Source organism: Poecilia reticulata, linkage group LG1 (assembly GCF_000633615.1).
Source record: "Poecilia reticulata strain Guanapo linkage group LG1, Guppy_female_1.0+MT, whole genome shotgun sequence".
Lineage (NCBI taxonomy): Eukaryota > Metazoa > Chordata > Actinopteri > Cyprinodontiformes > Poeciliidae > Poecilia > Poecilia reticulata.
The window spans coordinates 9,489,666-9,510,210 of record NC_024331.1 but is presented as its reverse complement, the minus strand read 5'-3'; the positions used below and the strand labels follow the sequence as shown (position 1 = coordinate 9,510,210).

At 38.3% G+C, this 20,545-nt stretch overlaps 2 protein-coding genes across 2 annotated transcripts; both read left to right on the top strand.

The window, feature by feature from the left end:
* The first annotated feature begins 571 nt into the window (after nucleotides 1–571).
* On the top strand, nucleotides 572–5,594 carry dnajb1b (DnaJ heat shock protein family (Hsp40) member B1b). Its single transcript, XM_008404071.2, has 4 exons — nucleotides 572–667; nucleotides 1,664–2,093; nucleotides 3,495–4,117; nucleotides 4,593–5,594. Exons 2-4 carry the CDS (start codon nucleotides 1,883–1,885, stop codon nucleotides 4,824–4,826), a joined length of 1,068 nt encoding a protein of 355 aa, XP_008402293.1. The 5' UTR covers nucleotides 572–667; nucleotides 1,664–1,882; the 3' UTR covers nucleotides 4,827–5,594.
* A 2,488-nt stretch (nucleotides 5,595–8,082) lies between these two features.
* Nucleotides 8,083–20,335, top strand: LOC103461841 (uncharacterized). The gene is made up of 6 exons (XM_017303547.1): nucleotides 8,083–8,114; nucleotides 13,001–13,348; nucleotides 16,114–16,281; nucleotides 17,943–18,038; nucleotides 18,119–18,150; nucleotides 18,223–20,335. Exons 2-6 carry the CDS (start codon nucleotides 13,162–13,164, stop codon nucleotides 18,376–18,378), a joined length of 639 nt encoding a protein of 212 aa, XP_017159036.1. The 5' UTR covers nucleotides 8,083–8,114; nucleotides 13,001–13,161; the 3' UTR covers nucleotides 18,379–20,335.
* Nucleotides 20,336–20,545: the final 210 nt, after the last annotated feature.

Sequence of the window (20,545 nt, the reverse complement as noted above, 5' to 3'; positions counted from 1 at the left end):
CGATGCTTTAGCGCGAGATAATAGGATTTACTTTGGGTTGGCTCGGATTTTACTCTAAGAAATTATTTTTGGCGTATTCAGTGTTCCTGTTGGTAATTTCGTCCTTCAAATTGCTTGTTTCTGTTAAATGTCAGTTCATGTACAATACCCCCCGCATAAAGTATTTCACAAATAAAGTTCAATGTTATTTAAATAAAATGAAAGAGAGAGAATGAGAATGAAAAAGTTCACAATGTAATCCTCAAAAAGACCAGATACAATGACACCTACTTTCATGATGTTATAAATATCTGATAATCTCCCATCAGAAAAAGGGAATTTCCTTCTCCAATATATTTGGCCTGACAAGTGATTACTTTCCTTACAGGTGGGGTATGTAAATGTTAGAAATTAAATTCAGAGCCAGGATGTGATCTCAGCACTGTCAATCAAACTTGTGTACATGCTGCTCAGAGCCTCCCCCTTGGTCTCTGCTGTGCAGCTGATTCACCACAAGGAAGCCTGCCATGAATGCTCATGGTCACCGAAGATTACTGATAAATCATCTCCTGACAGACGACAGATAAGTTGTTCCTATGCCATTAGCCCATTTAAGAGCACCAAGATTGATTGACTGCACCAAAATCCGCATCCTGGCTCTGTTTGGTTGGCGCAGCATTGGGAGGAGGTGGAGTAGCTCCAACTTTTCACAAATAATCACTCACTTGTCACCACATGGTGCCAATTAAAACATATGTAAGAAATTGTTTTTTAATAAATTGTGTGTAATATAAAATTTACACACCCCAGTTTTAAATCCACAGAAATTTAAAGACGAATCTTCAAAAAATGCTATTCGCTGACAGCTTTTGTGTAAACTTGTTCCTGTGTACCTTAAACTTGTCAGACATGCTTCTGCAGAGTTGGTTTTGGTATGAGCCACGCCCGAGTCGAAGCAAAAGGACCTCTTTGCACAAATGATTTGTACAAAAAGACATTTCTGCTGTGTTGAAGGTTGCTTAGGGTGTCGGTTTAAGAGGTCCCCCCCTTAAAATGATAATCATCTGAATCAATGATATAATTTTGTTTCATGTATATTAAACGGATTAATTTGTGGTTTTTACAAGAATTAAGACCATGGTTATCAAAATGCGTTACAATGACCACTGCTGGTATTTGGGCTGTCTCAGAAGAAATTGTTATCATAATTAATTGTAATATAGTAAATACAAAAATGAACTGTGGCTAGTACTCCAGGCGCACGTGCTGGAAATGGTATGCTGCTTTCCATTTACCTCTGAGATTTGAACTTCGATTAGCGAATGATGTCAAATCACACCTAATCTGTTCCAAGTTTAAAAACTGTTAAGATTAGCTAGATCTTACTACTCAGACACCAAGCGAACTGATATCAGACGTACAAGCTAATAACAGTGTATTTATTTCTGTACATTCAAACACCGAGGGAACATGCCACTACAAGAGGTTGTAATATTAAATTCCCCATAAAACTAAAAACGTCTAAGTTCTGTTTTACTGCTGTACCAGAAAGTTTGTAAAGCTCGCGGTATTTGCAAAACATCGTGGAACGTCTTGTAAAAAGTTTGAGAATCATTTTGAACCTTTGCTTAAATTATGACGTTTTAAAAAAAATAAATACCGAAATTAAAAATATCTCCTACAGCACGTGAAAGCACCATGGGAGTTAACGTTTCCCGATGGGCGTGACTTTGCTGGTGGCGTCACAGCCGAGATGGTTCTGGCTGCGTGTGGAAGCGTCTGGAAGTTTCCACACTGTTTATAAAGAGTACGTACAGAACTCCAGCAGCAGCCCGAGTAGAGACGGACGCCTGACCAGGAGCCGACGCGGACAGACAACCTTTGGGGGAACATTTAAATCAAGATGGGCAAGGACTACTACGAAATTTTGGGAATTAAGAAAGGAGCTTCAGAGGATGATATAAAAAAAGCTTATCGTAAGCAGGCTTTGCGGTACCATCCCGACAAGAACAAATCACCAGGAGCGGAGGAGAAATTCAAAGAAATTGCAGAAGCTTACGACGTTTTGAGTGACCCAAAGAAGAAAGACATATATGATCGTTTTGGAGAAGAAGGTAAGCATCATCTCGAACATGTAGTCCGCTCAGTAATCCCAGCTATGTTAGAATAACTTTATTAAAATCTTGGTTGATGTGTTGGCCGAAGTAAATGTTAACATTTTAGGGACAAACGGTGGTTAATGGTAATCTGTTTGTGCCATGGCGCTTTGAGCTCTATTCGTCCTTCATTGTGAGTTTTACCTTCAGGGCTAACTAAAAGCCAATGCCCTGCTTAACGGGACAAACCCAGACCTGTTTCCATAATAAATCGGCTGGAATCCTAACGGGAATGTAGGCCGACTAATAATAGCAGTGCTACTGGCAGTGCTCTGTATATTTGCAGGAAGAGGCCTTTTTAGCCACATTGTTGTTATGAAGATGCTACTGATGGTAGCCTGCTGTTAGTTCACTTACAGTTCTGCCAAAACAAAATGACTAGCAAAGAGCCGTGACCTGATTAGCACGTTCTTTAATTCAAGTGCTCGCCACACCGCGACTGACTTAAACGGACACAGTAAAATGATGGTCAAAAGTTTGCTCCCTGTGTGGTGTGTTGCCACGGTTACATCATGTTTTTATAAATCACAAATTGGACATAAAGCTGCAACTGCTCTCACTGGTGTGAGAGGACACCTTTCGTTGTGAGGGGGCTGAAAAACTGGCAGATCACACTAGTTATTGCTTTTAGACGCATGGTGGGCATGAGTCTGCTTACAATGAGTCACAATATATTTATAGAAAAGTTTTCATACAGTTGAATGAAACACAGAAACGAGAATGCAATCTACAATCAAGCCAAATATGACAAACGATGTATAAAAAAAAATAGCAATCTTAAATAACTGGAGTTAAATTTAAAACTAATAGAAAAATATAACATTCACTTTCATTAACAAAATGAATAGTTAAAAATGATTTCTAGTATCTTTTTAGGATTAGAACAGAAAAGAAACAAAGGAAAATTAGCATAATTTTGCACGTTTTTAATGAATAGTGCCTCATCATAACTCTAAATATTAACAGAAAAACTCATGCGTCCTGAAATGTTTTGTGTTCATCCTCATTTCTTGTATTCCATATTGTCTCAAGTATAAAGCTCCCCAACCAATTCAAGAATATGCAGGCGTAGAACATCAAAATTCTCCTTACTTTTAAGTATTTGCAAACATTGCTTTTAACACATTTTTCTTTAATCCACATTAATGCAGAATAAACCTATTGAAAATGCATTTCATTGCATTTGTTTAAATGATCTCGATGGTGCAATATCTATGACCTTTTTTATAAAATCCAAACCAAGGCTAGATTAATTAGTAATTATTTCCTGTATTTTTGAGACCTTTGCAATCAGTAATTACACTTAAGCATCCCAACATTAAAATTGGGTGAAATGTTAACCTCCTGTTGTGTATTTAGGTCTAAAAGGCGGTGGTGGCGGCGGAGGAGGACCAACAGGGGGCAGCGGACCTGGCACCTACAGCTACACCTTCCATGGAGACCCTCATGCCATCTTCGCAGAGTTTTTCGGCGGCCGTAACCCCTTTGAGCAGTTCTTCGGCGCTCGTAACGGCGGCATGGACGAAGACATGGACACTGACGACCCGTTTGCTCAATTCGGGATGGCCGGTCGCGGAATGGGCCCCAGCGGAATGGGTGGCTTCTCGCGCTCCTTCAGCCCCGGCATGGGAGGAATGGGTGGCCACACGAGCGTCGTGAAGAAGCAGCAGGACCCACCCGTGGTTCACGACCTCAACGTGTCACTGGAAGAAGTGCTGAACGGTTGCACGAAAAAGATGAAGATCTCTCGGAAAAGGCTCTGCCCCGACGGCCGAACGTCGAGGACGGAGGAGAAAATCCTGGAGGTGCAGATAAAGAGAGGCTGGAAAGAGGGCACCAAGATCACGTTCGCCAAAGAAGGGGACGAGACGCCGAGGAACATTCCAGCGGACGTAGTGTTTGTGCTGAAGGACAAACCTCATCCCGTGTTCAAGCGGGACGGCTCCGACGTTGTTTACACCGCCAAGGTCTCACTACGCGATGTAAGTCGGGATTACTTGAAACTTCTAATTTAGAGGGATTATTTGATTGTAAACGCAAAAAAAACAGAATTTATATTTAGCATGGAAAGGTCAAATGAGATATGGTCACTCCTTTCTATTTTGGTCACAATTAGCTGAAATATGAAAAACGCATAGCTGCAGCCATCAAGGCAGGTGGAAAACTAAGCCATCAGAAATCAAAATGTGCAGCAGTCTGAACGGGAAGCAGCGCAAAGATGCATGCAGGATTAGTGCCAGGCGAAGAGATTTGATCTGCTCTGGCTGTGAGTTGTAAATGATTTTATTAGCCTAATTATAAATAGTTATAATATTGTCTTCTTGCTTTTTGTAGGCAACGCAGCTTGACATCGACCAATAATCCCTCCATAAACCGCAGTTTGAGTCTGCGCTGTTTTTAAATGGTGTTGTGGTGAATCACGTCGCTAACCGTTCTCTGCTCTCCTTGCTCCATCAGGCCTTGTGTGGCTGCACGGTCCAGGCGCCCACTCTGGACGGCAGGACGGTGACCGTTACGTCCACGGACATCGTACAGCCGGGGATGAAGCGACGAGTGAGCGGAGAGGGGCTGCCCTACCCCAAGCGACCCGATCGGCGAGGAGACCTGATCGTGGAGTTCGAGGTGAAGTTCCCGGAGCGGCTGAGCAAGAACGCCCGGGACACCATCGCTCAGGTTCTTCCGCGATCGTGAACATGACCGCTGGACTCTTACTTGGGCCGACATCTTTTTACCCGTGAATTATAACACGGACGTTCACAAGTTAGACTCGACGTAGAGAGCGACACTCCTGGGGTTGGATTGCCCCGAACATTACAGGGTCCTCAGTGGTGTAAATACAGACTTTTGAGAGATTTGCTCCCAATGAACGAGTGCTGCTTTTCAGAGGCTTGACTGTAAATATGTTTCCAGTGCGGTGTGGTGTTTGGTCTACTAAGTGAGTTTATATTTTTCATGAAAATTGTGCAATAAATGAGAGGCTACATGTGGCACTGTTCTGCAGACTTGTTTATAAGTTTTCATCGAGTAACCTTTATTTTTTTTGTATGAAGTTTAAGCATCCAGGTTTGCAGTGGATGGTTTGCACAGATGTATTTGACACATAAGTGTAGAAAAACGGCTTATTTTATTAAGAAAAGCAGGTCACGCTCTGAAGAATGACATCGAGATGAAATATTGTCCTTTGTCTTCTGAATAATGCTGCATTAAGAACAATAAAAAGGAAAATGGTGCTGTTTACGCCCAATGTATCCTGTATGTTTCTATGAAATGGTTTGTAGGTGTTTGAAATCAAATGGTTTCTTCAGGCGACTTCATCTTGCTCTTCCATGAAGTGTCATATCAAACAAGTTTTGAAAATTAAATGAGTAACTTGATTGACTACACAAAGAATGTTTTAAAGCCTTTATTTTTGTTAAATATGGTGTTTCTCTTGCAAATAAAACATTTAATGGAATATTTTATATTGGTAAATATTTTTATTACAGAAACATGGGCTTAATGAATACTATGTTTAATATTTTTAGAGGTTAATTTCAAAAGATACTTTTAATTTGACAAATGAGTTTCTCTGGAACAAATACATTTGAGTATTACTTTTATTTTGCTCCATATGTATGGAGGGCCAAAACTGACATGATAAAAAAATAAAGGCATATATACATATATATTGTTTTTCTTGTCTTTACACATGTTTCCCTCAAGAAATGTATATATTGTTTTTCCTAATAAAAAAAAAGTATAAATATATATTTTGAGCCCCAGTGATGTGATTTAAATAGGTTTTCAACTGAAACATGTTCATTAGGTAGTATCACATCTGAGAGTGCTGGAAACAGAACATTTCCTGATAGATATTTATGCTCCCTTGTTGAATTACTGCCCCAGTCTGAGGTCTTTAAAATGACCAAGTATGGCTTGATTGAAATGTTCCAGGATGTGCTCACGTCTTGAAGTCCATGAATTAGCTTTATAGTGAGTAGTTAGCCTCATCTTTGGCTTTTACAACCAATTTTTAAACGTGTATATTTGATTTACATAAAAAAAAATGACCTGGACATCAGAAGGTGATTTTAAGATTAAATCAGTACCTAGGCTTCTACCTTTTAGTACGTGAACTGTTTGATACACTCACGAAATATCTTATTCTCCCAACATGTAATGAGTGTTTCCTCTTTGGTTTGACCAATCGGATATGAAACTACTGGTTTGCCCTTCAGCACCCCACATTTGGGTGAAATGTGCTGAGAGTATTGCCACATACCACACTTCCTCTTTCCCACAGGGTGTTTTACACCTTTAGTCACTCACTGTCTTTGAGCTTTTCTTGAACTGTGCTTCTTTTTCCACCAGTTTCCATGTGCAGTTGGGATAGTACGGTTCTTGACCCACTTCTGCTTTACAGCTTGCTGAAATAGTTTCTACGGTAGAGATTTAGCTTTCTATTGAAATAGCAAAGAGTTAATACAATCATTTTTCCCTTCTAGAAGTGTTACACATTAACTTAGTTGATACTAAAATCAAAATTTGAGAAAGATTTTACAAAAGTAAAATATTTTGGGATGTATGAAGATGATAGCGCTTGTTTTTCTTGTTCAAAAGAACAAGAAAAACATAAGTTGTTCTGGACATACAGTAAATATAAGAATTGTGAAGAAAAACAACACAAACAATTGTCAGGAACTGAAAACCCTCCAGGAGATTTGTACAAAGGTTTCACCTGAACCAGGTGAAATCACACTGGGTGACATAAGCATTTTACAAAACATGCAATAAAATGACAAGATCTGTGTTGAAGTTTGATAGACAAAACCAAAGACCAATCCCTAAAACGATGGAAAGGGCTGCCGGTAGATCTACCGATGACCCTGAAGACGGATGCGTATCTGAAACAAGCCGAGGATTGATGCCATAACTTCTGCTTGGATTAACTCGCTGACCTTCGTTGTACCTTGTGACGGCGGCAGGAACATGAACTCAGAATGCTACAGAACCTTTTTGTCTTCCTTCTCAAACTGATTCATTTGATGACATAACCAGAAAACATGACTGCCAAAACAGCCAAAATTGATAACAGGGCTAAGCTTTACACTGGCCAATCTCCAGACATAAACTCGCTCTGATGGAGGGCGAAACGTCTCAAAGTAAACAGTTTAAAAGGGATTAGGCTTCAGTTATTGTACTTAGAAATAAACTGGAATTTATCGTGGAACCGATGCATCAAAATTCTTATCATGACTAGAAATTTATCATGATAAATTATAAACAATTAGAGTAGACAAAATAAAAACTTGAGTCCTTCCTGCCTCAAAGGTTTGTTCTGGTGGTGATAGGGGCGTCATACAAAGGGGACGGGGGTGTTAGGACAATTCCAAGGCCCCCTGACCTACAGGGGGCCCGCCAGGAAATAGTTTTTTTTTCGGAGGTCGGGGGGCAGAATAGGGGTTGTAAAAATAGAAAAAATCGAGGGCCCTGTTAATAATAAAATTAATATTAATATCATGTTTTTAAAATATCTTTTAGCAGTAAAATTAAATGTTACCCCTCCCAGACCAAAAAACACACATCCATATTTGTCCTGAACAACCCCCTAGATCTGCATGAAATGGTTGGTAGAAGACAAGAACGACTGTGGCAGTTGCTATGCTACCAAGAAAAATTAGAAAGTCAGGTTTTCAAAAAAAAAAACAAATAGGGAGATAGAGAGAAAAGGAATGTTCTCTATCCTCAATTTGTAGCCCAGTTTTTCTCCAAGAGAGGTGGGTAGACTGATTATCAACCATTTAGCAAAGTTAGCTTAGCTACAGACTACTGTTTGCCTCCATTTCATTTAATGAATGAAGGAACAAATCTACCAACATATTCATATATTTAACTTGCCCCTGTACCTTTTATCACATTAACAGGTGAGTCAGTCAGAAGCAGCTCTAACCCCGATGCCAGAATAATCCCTCTCCCCATTTCCCCGTTCCAGTGATAAAGGTAAGCAACACTGTGTTCAATGACAACATAGTTAGCATAATTCCAGGAAATCTATAGCGATTTCTCCTGTCTCTCTGCTCTTTTTAGAATTACACAACAAAAAATATATTTATTACTGACAGAAATTCAATCTTTATAAAAAGATAAGAAAAATTTGCCTCCTGTGAGTCCAGATAGTCCTACACAACATCGTGACAGCTTTAACAAATATGGAGAAACATATTTTTTAATTAAAGTTATATACTTTTTTAGAAGTCTGGATTGCTTTATGTATATTTTGCATGTTGCCTATCACTGTTGCTGGTGGGGAGAGCCATTTCAGTAAGCTAAAGCTAATAATAAAAAATTAAGCAACCTATTTGCATAGTGTATGTGGACTGCTGCATTCAAAATTCACTAGCCTTAAATATTGTGGTAGTATCAATTGGACCAAAGAAAGCAAGGCAGTTGCAAGCCTTTAAATTGTGATGCTTTTGATGGGTCAAGAATCTGTAACAGTAGGTGCGCAGGAGGGGCCCAATTTCATTTTTTGTCATGGGGCTCAAGATTCCTGGCGGTGCCCCTGCATATTAGGGATATTAGGGACATCAGGATGTATTGGTACCTGTTGAGAATTGTTTCAACTCCACAGCCTTTGTTGACTTCTGTGACCCTATATGTTTTTCATGTCTCCTTCCTGCTGGACAGAGCACCGTGTCACAAAGCTCAAAATCATCTCAACGTGGTTTCTAGAACATGACAACGAGTTCACTGTGCTCCAGCGGTTTCTGATCTGGAGTCACCAGATCTCAACAGAGTATATCTCTGGAATGTGGCGGAAGGGGAAATTTTCATCGTGGATGCGAGGCTGACCAATCAGAAGCAGCTGATGGTGTGGGAGTAATTCTCCCACACCAATTTGAACCAAAAGCATCACCATTTATGTCATGAAAACTGGGTCATACTGGGTAGTTGTACTTCGTGCTAGTTTAAGTAAATCTGTTCCGAACGTTTTTCTCACCATGAAATTTAGCTTACTTACTTTATCATCCTGCACACAGAAAATGGTGGTAGCAAGGTTTAAAAAAAAAAAAACTCATTGTTATACAAATGCCAACATTTTTTGTTCTTGCTATGTTATGCAGTTTTACTGTGAATAACCTCATTCTTTTCTTTTAACGGCCTTACTGACCTTTTCAATGCCATGGCAGGAACGTTGGGCAAGTATGATCTTCTTCATACTTTATACTTTTTTTACCAGCATTTGTCAAAAAAAATGCCTGTGACTTAATTAAAGTCAGATCCTACATTATTCCTGAGTTGGTAAAGGGCCAAATACGTCATAAGACCAAACTGACATCCCATCTACTAAAGCTACATGACATTGAGTTCATTTTGCAGGGGGCCACTTCCCTGAAGTCATTTGATACTTTTTGGTGAGGAGCCTGATCTCCCAGTGTCTGTGTGCGGTTTAACGGGGCCATCATGGTTGAAACGAACAGACCTCAGGTTGCCCTCAGATACCCGTGACACGGTCTGCAGACAGACCACTTATTGAGTCTGATGGCCTCCAGCTTAATGGGCTCTAGACCTTTGGAGGCACACAAATGGCTGGAGGAGCTCGGCATGAACACTGAGGACTTTATAGCTCACCACAGTCATGAGCTGGTTCTTCAATACCGAGTGAAAGTGACGGGAAAAACTAACATGTGCTGTATGTTTGCTGTTAGGGATAAATAGAAGCATGCTACATAAGAACGATACCTTCTTTTTTCTTTTTTTTTTTTACGCTGAGGCAAACTGAAGACGAGCCGCTGTAATCATTTGCTGCAGAATTGTTTGGACGCAGCGTTGCTTTCCTCTTTGAGGCGCTCCTGTTTTATGGCAGTAAATCAGATTATCTGTAGAAAATGAACTTTCTTCTTTTTACTTGGAATCAAAGAATGAGGTTTCTCCTCTTCACTTGCTGTTGCTTCTCAGGTAAGTTTATTGCTGAGGTTGTATTTGTAAGAGTCGATATTTCGATTTTCCAAACTTCATCTAACATGTTTGACCCTAACAACTGAAGAAGACTCGAATTTCATAAATATCATAAAGTAAAATAAGTTTGAATGCGATTTAAATTTTGAATTATTTATCCACTGTGAAATTTTATGTTGCATAACAACAATTCAGCACTTTTTTTTTTTTTTTGAACAACGGACATCCAGTTTATTCAAGCTAGATCAGATAAGTTTGGATAAAGGGCAACCCAGAAGGGACAGCATAATGAGATAATGCCGCTCAAGACATGCTGTTCTGGATTTATTTCGTTTTTGAACATGTTTACTGCTCTGATTAATTTGTGTGCTGCTAAATAATCTCATCGTTACAGCACACTCTATGGATTTGGGAACAATTAAATCCTCTTCCTGGCCGTCTTTATTTACGATCCTTTCTTTACCTTAATTCTTGTCTATTTTTGAAAGCCTGTGTTTTCTATTCACTTGTTTCCTTGTTTGCGTCTTGCAAAATTTGACATAAAAAACAAATGCCTATTTTCATGATACTATCACTTCAGAAAAAGAGGAAAATATTGTAATTATTAATTTCCAGTGCTTGGAACATTCCATTCATACCAGTTTTGTGTCTGAAAAAGCTTCTTGGTTAATTAAAAAAATAGTTTGCATCTACTTTTGCCATGGGTATAAACAATATTTGACTACTATAGAATGAGCCACTGTAGTTGGTTTAATATACAACCACACCTACATCTGTACAAATTTAACGCAATTTGTTTGTCTTGAAATCTGTTTTTTCCTTTTAAAAAAAGCAACATTTTGCACAGCTTGGCCTGTTTTCCAAATGCAACATTAGTCAGTTCTACTGGAGAATTTTATTCCTGTAGTTAGATCTGGATATAGGTAAAAGAAGAGACTCTCCACTGTGATGGTACCACAGCAGTGATCGGTATCATTCAAGTGGCAAAGATTTATTGAATCCATAAAAATCATCCATGTGAGAATTGTTGAGACGACATCCCTCAAGGGCTGACAAGGCCAGGATTCACTGGGATTTAGTGGTGAAAAACAGTGGCTCAGGAAGCATGAAACTCCATTTTCACTTATTCATTGTGCATTTTTTCAGCAGAGGATCTTTGATATGCACTCCATTTATGTGATCTTTGGAGTATTTGCAACAAAATATGTAGATAAATTCACACCAGAAAAAGAGAACAAAATAATGGGCAAGGACCAGAAGTATGAAACAATGAAACAAGATGCAAGGAGCTTAAATTCTGGGGCAGGGTTGTAAAGTGAACCAGATAAAATAATAACAGGAAATGTGATAGAGTTGTGGGAAAGCAGTGAAACTGAGGAAGGAGATTAAATAATCCAGATGAATCCGAACTGAGACTCAACTAAGGAACCAGAAACGAGTAGAAGCCAGACAATAATCTAAGACAAATAAATTCAAACATATACTGAACATAGAATAAACCAAATATAAAAGTATGGGCAAATATGGCTCCCTTAACAACAATAACAAACAGAGAAATGAACTGTGTAGCATAAATAACTGATAAGAAAGTGTTTGAACAAAAACCACATCAGGGCTCACTTTGCATAAATTACTCCATCGATGTGGTGTTGGAGACCCATGCTGCTAAAAACCATAATTCAGTTTCTTAGAATTTTTTTTTACATAACACAAATTAAAATGTTTTTGTCATAGATAAATGTAATATAATGTTCAATCATGGTGACTTGACAGTTGTCCAGCCGGCAGCTACTGACACTCTCCACAAGCAGGGTAAGCAACAATGGCCAATCTTAAAGATAATATTCAAGTATCTTACCGTAAAGTTAAGTGGAAGGAAAAACTGTGGTTAAAAAGTGTACAGGATACACATAACTGCAGACAATTGCCGCCTTTGCCATCTCTATAAAGTTTTTAATGAGAGGAAAGCAGGAAGTACCTGTCATTTACTTGTAGACTGTTATGCTGGCTTTCGACTTGATGAACCATAAGGGAGCCAACGACAGCAACTATCTTGCCTCTCCACTCTTCTTCCTAATTCTGGGACCTTGTTTTCCAAATCCAGTTCTTTGCTGAGCTATGGCCTGCAGTTATACGTTTCTTGTGACCTTCTCTTCCCTACAGATTTTCCTCCCACTCAACGTTTTGGTTATATATTTCGGTAAGTTCAACATTGACCATTTGTTGCTTACCCTGCTTGCATCAATGGCTGGCTGCTGGACAACTGTCAAGTCAGCAGTCTTCCCCATGACTGTGTTGGGCTTTGCATAACATTTCTGTATCAAAAATCCCTTCTTGTTGGTTTCACGTAATATTTTTCTGAGAAATTGAATTTGGTTGGCATAATGATTAAATTAACAAAAACAAACACAAATCAACATTTTAATTTAGTTATCGAATAACTTGACATTTTAATTACACTAATGTAAGATGAACTATTTTCACATTTCAATTAATGTGGTTACACACAAGATCAGTTATTTACTAAAGTTGATTTATAGCTAAGGAGTTGGGCTGTGCCTTTAAGAGGAGCCGTTTCCTTCTTCGTTGGTTTTTTAATGAGGGTCCGAGAAGGGTTCAGTTCTGTTAAAATGAAAGTTGAATAAACGGTTGGACAGCTACGCTATTCCCTCTCACTGTTCTGCTCTTTCTCCACCCACGACCTCCAATTTTGTGGTAACACGTATTTAGCCCCACATCGTAGTGTTACACTAATTTATTGGGATGACAGACCTGTACGTGACAAAACCACGTTTCCAGGCAAACCTGAAATTACTTTCAGTATACAAAAATCACAATTCCTATGTCCACATAATGCCTTCTGTGCGCTAAAGTTGGATAAAAAAAATAATTATTAATCTTCAAGCAGCCTTCGTTTCACCCTGCAGTTGTGCGCCTGGACGCCTCAAAGGTTCTGGAGGCGAGCGGCCATGTTGGAGGAAACGTCTCCATCCACTGTTTCAGTAGCTGGTCTCCAATCAACGTTTCTGAGCTCCACAGCGTACATTTCTGCAAAGGCGTCTGCTCCGGCGAACACACCGTCATTCAGATGGAGATGACGAGCTCTGCCGTGACACGGGACGGGAGATACAGCATGGAGTCTAATGGAGGAGACGGCGGGGTCTTTACTGTCACAATAAACCGGTTGAGGAAAGCCGATGCTGGGAGCTACCTCTGTGGAATGACGAGAACCTTTAACGTCACGTACCAGGAAGTTAGACTAAAAGTTGTAGATGGTAAGTATTTGGCGTAGAAGAGAAATAACGTTTTGAAGGATAACACCTGAAATTGTTCATATACTTTACAAAGTCGGTAGCAATAATTCGGGGGAGTGTGGTGGGGGGTCGGGGGGAATCCAAGGCAACACAAAAGTTTAATTTAGCAAGCAACTATGCGTTACCCTTTGACAATGAATTGCGCATGTTTCATTTCTATACCGATTTAAAGTTTGTTTTTATGAAKAAGAAACACAATTTTCATATTAATACTTTAAAAGTGTGTGTGTTTACTTGTATGTAATCTATAGAGGTCCATTATAACCGTTTTCATCAACAAATGGAGCTCTTTTGTGGAACGTGATGACATTTTTCTGATCTGCGTGAACGTTTTTTCAAGTAGAATGTAATCAAATAAAAATGATTGTTTATTAAAAATGTGGCATGTCTTTAACTTGTCTCCAGTTGCTATGGTTACTTACCGTTATCTTGCAGTCTTAACATTTGTTAGAATTTTGTTAGCAACCAGTAATTCAAGAACAACCAGTTCCTCTAGAACAGGGGTGATGAGGTCGTTAGCAGGACTCTGGAGAACTTGACTGCACTGAGGAGGTGATTCAGCTATTGGATCCAGGTGTGTTCTACCAGGCAGACATCTAAAAGTTGCAGGACACCGGTCCTCGAGGACCAGGATTGCCCACCCCTGCTCTAGAACAACCAGGCAAAAGTTTGAACAAACCAACCAGAGGAATTAGAACATTATTGACTGTAATTCAAGAACGACCAGTAATACCAGAACAACCATTACAGAGTGTAATTCCAGAACAACCAGCAATTCAAGAACCACCAGCAATTCAAGGACCACCAGTAATTCAAGGACCACCAGTAATTCAAGGACCACCAGTAATTCAAAACCACCAGCAATTCAAGAACCAGCATTCAGAGCAAACACCAGTTTTACAGGACCAACCAGTGGAACTAGAAGATCCATGATGACACCCAATATCTAATTGTTCCAGTCTGGTGCACTCTTTTTAAAACCGTACCTGCCCACGTACTGACTTTTCTCACAACTGCTTGTGGTTCCTGGTTCTCCTGGTTCTTCTGTTCTGATTCAGTCAGCCTCTCTCGAAGCAGAACATTTTCATTAATCAACTCGGTGTTCTGCCTGCGCAGGTTCTTGATTCCTTGATGATCTCTCCACTGTTGGCTACGCAGATGGTACAGTTCTTTCCAAAGATCGTCCAGCTCTCCAGACTGCTGATCCATCTTCTCCTGTACCTTTTTCAGGTCTGTCCGAAGCTCCTGGACTTCTCCTGAGAAATTCTTGGAAGTGTTCTAAAGATTGCGCTTCTACTCTCCCATTCTTATATTGGCACTCTTTCTCATCCAGCTCTGCACAAACCGACACCAGCTGCACACGGAGAGCATTGTTTTGAGTTTCCAGAATATCATATTGTGCTTGCAGGCGACCAGGCCTGCAAGCACTTGCGCGAGACTTGAAGTCCTCGATTTTACGTCGGAGAAATTCCACAGTCTGTTTAAGTTCTTGATTTTCCTTCCTCGGTGTCCTGTCCATCTTGTTATCAAAARTTTTTTCTTGTGAAATGCTGTCAAACTCTTCAGTCACAGGTGTGTCACTCCTTTTTTGAGCCATTGTTTTTGTCCGTGGTGCTGAAAAGTCAAAATTGTTGGTATGTGAATGAAATCAAGTGTTCTTCTGACATGTAGAGAATCTGACATGGACAGCAAGTGAGTTGGGATTAAAGGAAAATAGAGCATGAGTGACATCAATGGTTTATCAAAGCAGCTAGAAGCCTGTTGTGTGTGGGTGTGTATTCTGTATTTGATACCTTGTGGGGACCATTTCACTGGCACAGAGGGGCGCGGTCCATCTGTGTGTAGTTCAATGTCAGTCGTGACTCCAGCGGTTTCATTAAGGCCTCAGCTAGAGATCATTAGTGAACAAACATCACGACGACCAAGAAACACAGCAGACAAATTAGGGATTAAATGATGGAGAAGTTTAAATGAATTATCAATCATTGCTTACCATCTTTTTCATGTTTCTACCAGTAATTCGGTGATTTTTGTTGAGTGATGATATCCAATAATTGAAATTGGAAAACTAATTTGCCTTCACCTCAGTCTTTTGTTCCATACATGGATTCTCTATCAGATTAAAGCCAAAACTCTACTACAGCTACTCCAAAATGTAAAATCAAAAAATTATACTTCAAACATGAATCTGTTAGCGGTATGAACATTTTAGCCGTGACTGCAAGTACACTGCTCAAAAAAATAAAGGGAACACTTAAACAACACAATATAACTCCAAGTAAATGAAATTTCTGTGAAATCAAACTGTCCACTTAGGAAGCAACACTGATTGACAACGGGGACCCTCGTCGGGTCAATCAGTGTTGCTTCCTAAGTGGACAGTTTGATTTCACAGAAATTTGATTTACTTGGAGTTATATTGTGTTGGTTAAGTGTTCCCTTTATTTTTTTGAGCAGTATATTTAGTAATACCTTTTCAGCTATAGCAAAACGGTCAAACCTATATCTGTCTGTCACAGTAACTGATTTTGGTTCCATTTGACTCCGTGTATCTCAATCTTGACTGACTTGAAAGACTCTTTAAAGACATTTAAATGAAAAATCTGTAAAAGTGTACATATAAAAGTTTTTCTTGTTTTTGACTATATGTTAAAGAGTCACATGAGTCCAGACCTATGTAGCGATATTGTCTCTCACCAGTCATGCTGTTTCTTGGTCTCTCAAAGCTATCACTGTTCCAGCTGGATCCTCTATGACTCAGAGTACCGTCCTGCAGACGGGACTACTCTCTCCCAGAGGCGGCTTTCCGTCAAGCAGCGGAGCATCCGACGTACCAATCACACTGCCACCTTCAGAGAGGAAGAGAAGACAGAAAGACGCAAACAACTTCACAGGTAGTACGCGAAAGAGCAGGCATCGAAATACATTGATCAGCTTTATAATTATTATTTGGATTTCTAACAAATGTCATTAAAAATGTAATGGCAATTTTACAACAAAAACAAGTCGAATTAGTTTCTAAATACATAGAAGCCAGTTTAGTCCAAATTCAGTCATGTTTTTTTTTTTATATTGCACTACATGAAAACAACTGTTGTTGCAAATAAGTAATTCATACAAGTACAAAGTGTATTAATGTATAGTGCAGAAAAGAAAGTTGATTTCTATTAAAATAAAATTATATAAATTACAGTAAAACAGAACAGATATTTTCATAATGCTTATTCCAAGTTAATCTGATTTATTCTAATATAAGTGGTAAAACCCGGTCACTAAAATAAAATGTAAAAAAAAAAATATTTCAAAAAAGTAAACTTAGACAATAATTGACTCCAACAGCAGAAGCAGAAAAACTGAGCTTGTAAAAATATAAAATATATAAGACAAGGGTGACCTTTGAGTCATCAATAAAATCTTGAAATCAATATCAAAAGTAACATGTAGTAAGAAGAAAAAAGAGAAGAACTCTAGCTGCAGCAATTTAAACCAATTGGTTTATGTAAGCTTTGCTGGCCGAGGCGAATTTATAATGAGTTCCAATTATTGAATTTAGAGGAGATAATGAATCATGAATGACCACATCTGTTTTGGTTAAAAGTGAACTAAACTTACAGGGTTCCTTCAGCTACATAAGCAGGACTGCACAGCTGAATTCATATGCTGGCTTAAGATGAGTATCGTTTCAACTCACAGGCCTTTTGTTGTTTCGGCTGAATTTTATAGACAGAAATGTGTCTAAATTTAGCAAAGATGACATCAGTCTTACCCATTTTCAATTGAAGGCTGATTTGTGCAGTCCAGCTTTAATATTTTGGTGATTGTTTTTGTTAGATTGTAAAATTTATTTTATTAAATTTTTTTTACAAATATTCATTACAAAGTGAAACTGGTGGCACATATTTCTGTATTGATATTGAATCTATTTGTGTAGTAAGATGCCTTTATTTGTTGAAAATTACTACAAAAAAATAGTAAAATGATCTCAATACAATCATTCAAAACATCCAGTTTACAAGTGTTACTGTTGTTGAAAGAGACAATGTGTCAAAAAAGTAAAAATGTCAGCTGTCTGGAGCTGCCATCTGTAAAAACCCAAACATCAGAGGACCAAACACACACCCGTCTGTGTGTTTTTAAAATATGACTGTAACTTGGCAGTCTTTCCTGCCACACTAATATTACACAACTAAAACTTTGAGTATATAAATGCAAAAAAATTTTGTTTTGTCCTGTGCAATCAATAATTGCCCAACTTCCTAATTCCAGTTGTAAATACATTATTTTAATAATGGTAACCTTTATTTAACCAGATAATGGGTATTAAGTAAACATACTGCAACATAAGGAAGAATAAGGGCAACACTGACATAAAGTTGCCCCTTGGGTAAAACACATTCACAGAGAAATAGAAGAATAATGAAGCAGAGAATCAGAATGTTTAGGTAACAATATAAAAAACAGCTACCAACCTGTTAGGAATATTACTGTAAAATCTTGCTTTTTAAATACAAATGTACACAAAAGTGTAGTAACCAGTAGTCTCTGTTGTCTGCAGACATGATGGTTGTTATAATTGTCTCCGGTAGCCTGGCTTTTCTGGTTTGTGCCATTATTCCTCTGATATTCTACAGACACTGGCGGAATATGGGCGGTGAGGCATCACAAACGGAGCATTTCCAAAGTTTTGCTGCCTGAAACGGCTAAATTAATATTTTCATGTGCTTGTTTCAGGTGAGAACAGATTGTCAGTGAACAAAAACGAGGTAAAGTCGGTTTCTATCCGATTTGTTTCGTAATTGAAAACAAAGACGTAATAAAAATGTAATTATTCTCAGGAGGACTGCTGCCAGGGAAACATAGAAACTGCCTCCACTCAGGTCGCGGTGGGGGTTCAGACTTCAGGAGAAGACGACCTTCCAGAATCTGGCGCAGACGACAGCCTCCGGTATGCGGCGGCGTACAAGGGGCTGGATCCCAGAAGCCTCGAATGAGCAGGAATTATTCTGTTGCTGTGCAGCTTTTTATTGTAAAAATTGCTCGCTGTATTTTCAGCAAAAATAATAAACATCTCTTTGAATATTTATGTGTTCCATATAATGTCTTAGACTTTGGAAAGTGACAACTGAGGCAAACAAAATATTGAGACCTAGACAAAGAGGCATGTTATTCAGTATTGACATGGCAGCACGCAATTAAAAGTTGACAAAAAGACCAGCAGAGGGTGCCACATAAGTGTTAAATAACTTAACATGTCTGCTTTAGAATAGTATTTTATAAATGTAGTTCAGCGATTCTTTCACTTTCATAAGGTTTGTGAAGCTTAGAGCTAACGAATAAAATTAGCTATTTGGCTATAATGCAGTTGCTAATTGTACCTGTTGAACATTCTGTTTTCTGAATGAATCACTTCGTGAGGAAGAAAGAAAATCAACCTCAAAACTACAAAATTGATCCCGTTTGTATTGAAACTTTTACACTAAATCTATAAAACTACTAATAGAAAACACTTCTTTAAAATCCTCCACATCTGTCATCGGCTTTTAATATTACACCAGAAATTTGCTTTATTCTTAAAATATGATTGTTCTTTTCTAAAATAAAAACTGTCTAGAGCAGTTTTGGTCTCAAAACCAGCTCACCAGCTTTCTATGAATGGTACACTAGTCGAACCCTACTTTTGAGAATCCATCACTACATAAACACATACTGAACAACATTCTGAAAAATGCTGCAATTAAAAAAATATATGTATATTTAACATCTCAAACATTGATGACTAAAATCCCCCCCCAAAAAAACCTTAGAATATTAGCTTTGTCCATTGCTGGTATTTTATCTTGCATGTTCATCTAATTTAGGCCTGATGCAAAAAATAAACTTAGAATGCTTTTTATGGGAGTTTGTTGTGTTTTAACATATATCGAGGTTTTATGAATCTTAAATATTTATTCAACCCAGTTTAGGTATTTAAGATTCAGATTTAAACTTGTGAACTAGACCTGTTCATTTTCTTAGTGTTTACATATTTTAAAACACTGGGGGGCGCTACTTCCCGTTGACTGAACAACCAAATAAGAAGCAGAAGACTTCACTGGAGGAAACCATTAGAAAAGTTTCATATTTAAGTGTAATGCAACAACCATCCTCTTTTCTACCCACGTATTTCCTGTCTAAGGTCAAATGTGTGGTTTAGGTCTTTCTCCAACATCCAGATGACTAAATGTTGTTACACTTATACTAACAGGTGCATTGATTTTATTAATGTATTTTAGCCATATTATCAATTCAGTATGCTTAGTGGACACTCACCCCTGTTTAATAACAGGTTTTTGCAATRTGAAATAATGAGGGTCATAAATAATTTTTGAACTTTTTCAACACAAAACATTTATCTTGATTAATCCAACTGATAAACAATAGAAACATGAAATTTAAAAAACTGTGAGTATATATATATATATATGTGTGTGTGTGGCTAAATATTAGATTGAACCGTTTTTCGATTTGTTTTCAGCTCTCGGTTTTTAATTGCCAGAAACAGGAAGCATCAAACATGTTGACGCTGATATTTATGACTACCTTGTAAAAGTTCACGAGCCTCTGCCATGATTCACATCAGCCTACGCATGGTAGGTGATCAGCATTGTTCTTGCACGTAGTTTTTGACATCGTTTCCACGTCTGGATGTTTTCACGTGACCCTATTGTTAGCTTAGACTTTTGAAGAAAACAGGAGGATGTAATTTTGGAGAAATGTTTAGTTTTAATCTTGTCATATTTATGTTTTCTCATTTTCTGACAATTGTTTTCACTGATACAATGTGTATATAAAATCCTATGGAATTTTTTTGTACTCTTCTCCTGACTGATACCACTGTACAAAGTCATTCTAAAGCTTCTGTAAACTAAAAGATGTAAATGAGCGAATGTCGGTACTAAAACATCGGAACTTTTTYCCCAGGTTTTCCAGATTAAGTATAATTTAATATAATGTAATAAACCCAAAAAGCCTGAATGCTGAAAATCAATCTCATGCTTTACAAAGTATATATAATTAAAGGTGTCCACAGTTATGCAACATTATTGCCATATTTTCTCACATTTGCTCCACCAACCGCTTTTTTAGTTTAGTCAAATATTTTTCACATTGTGTGTAAAA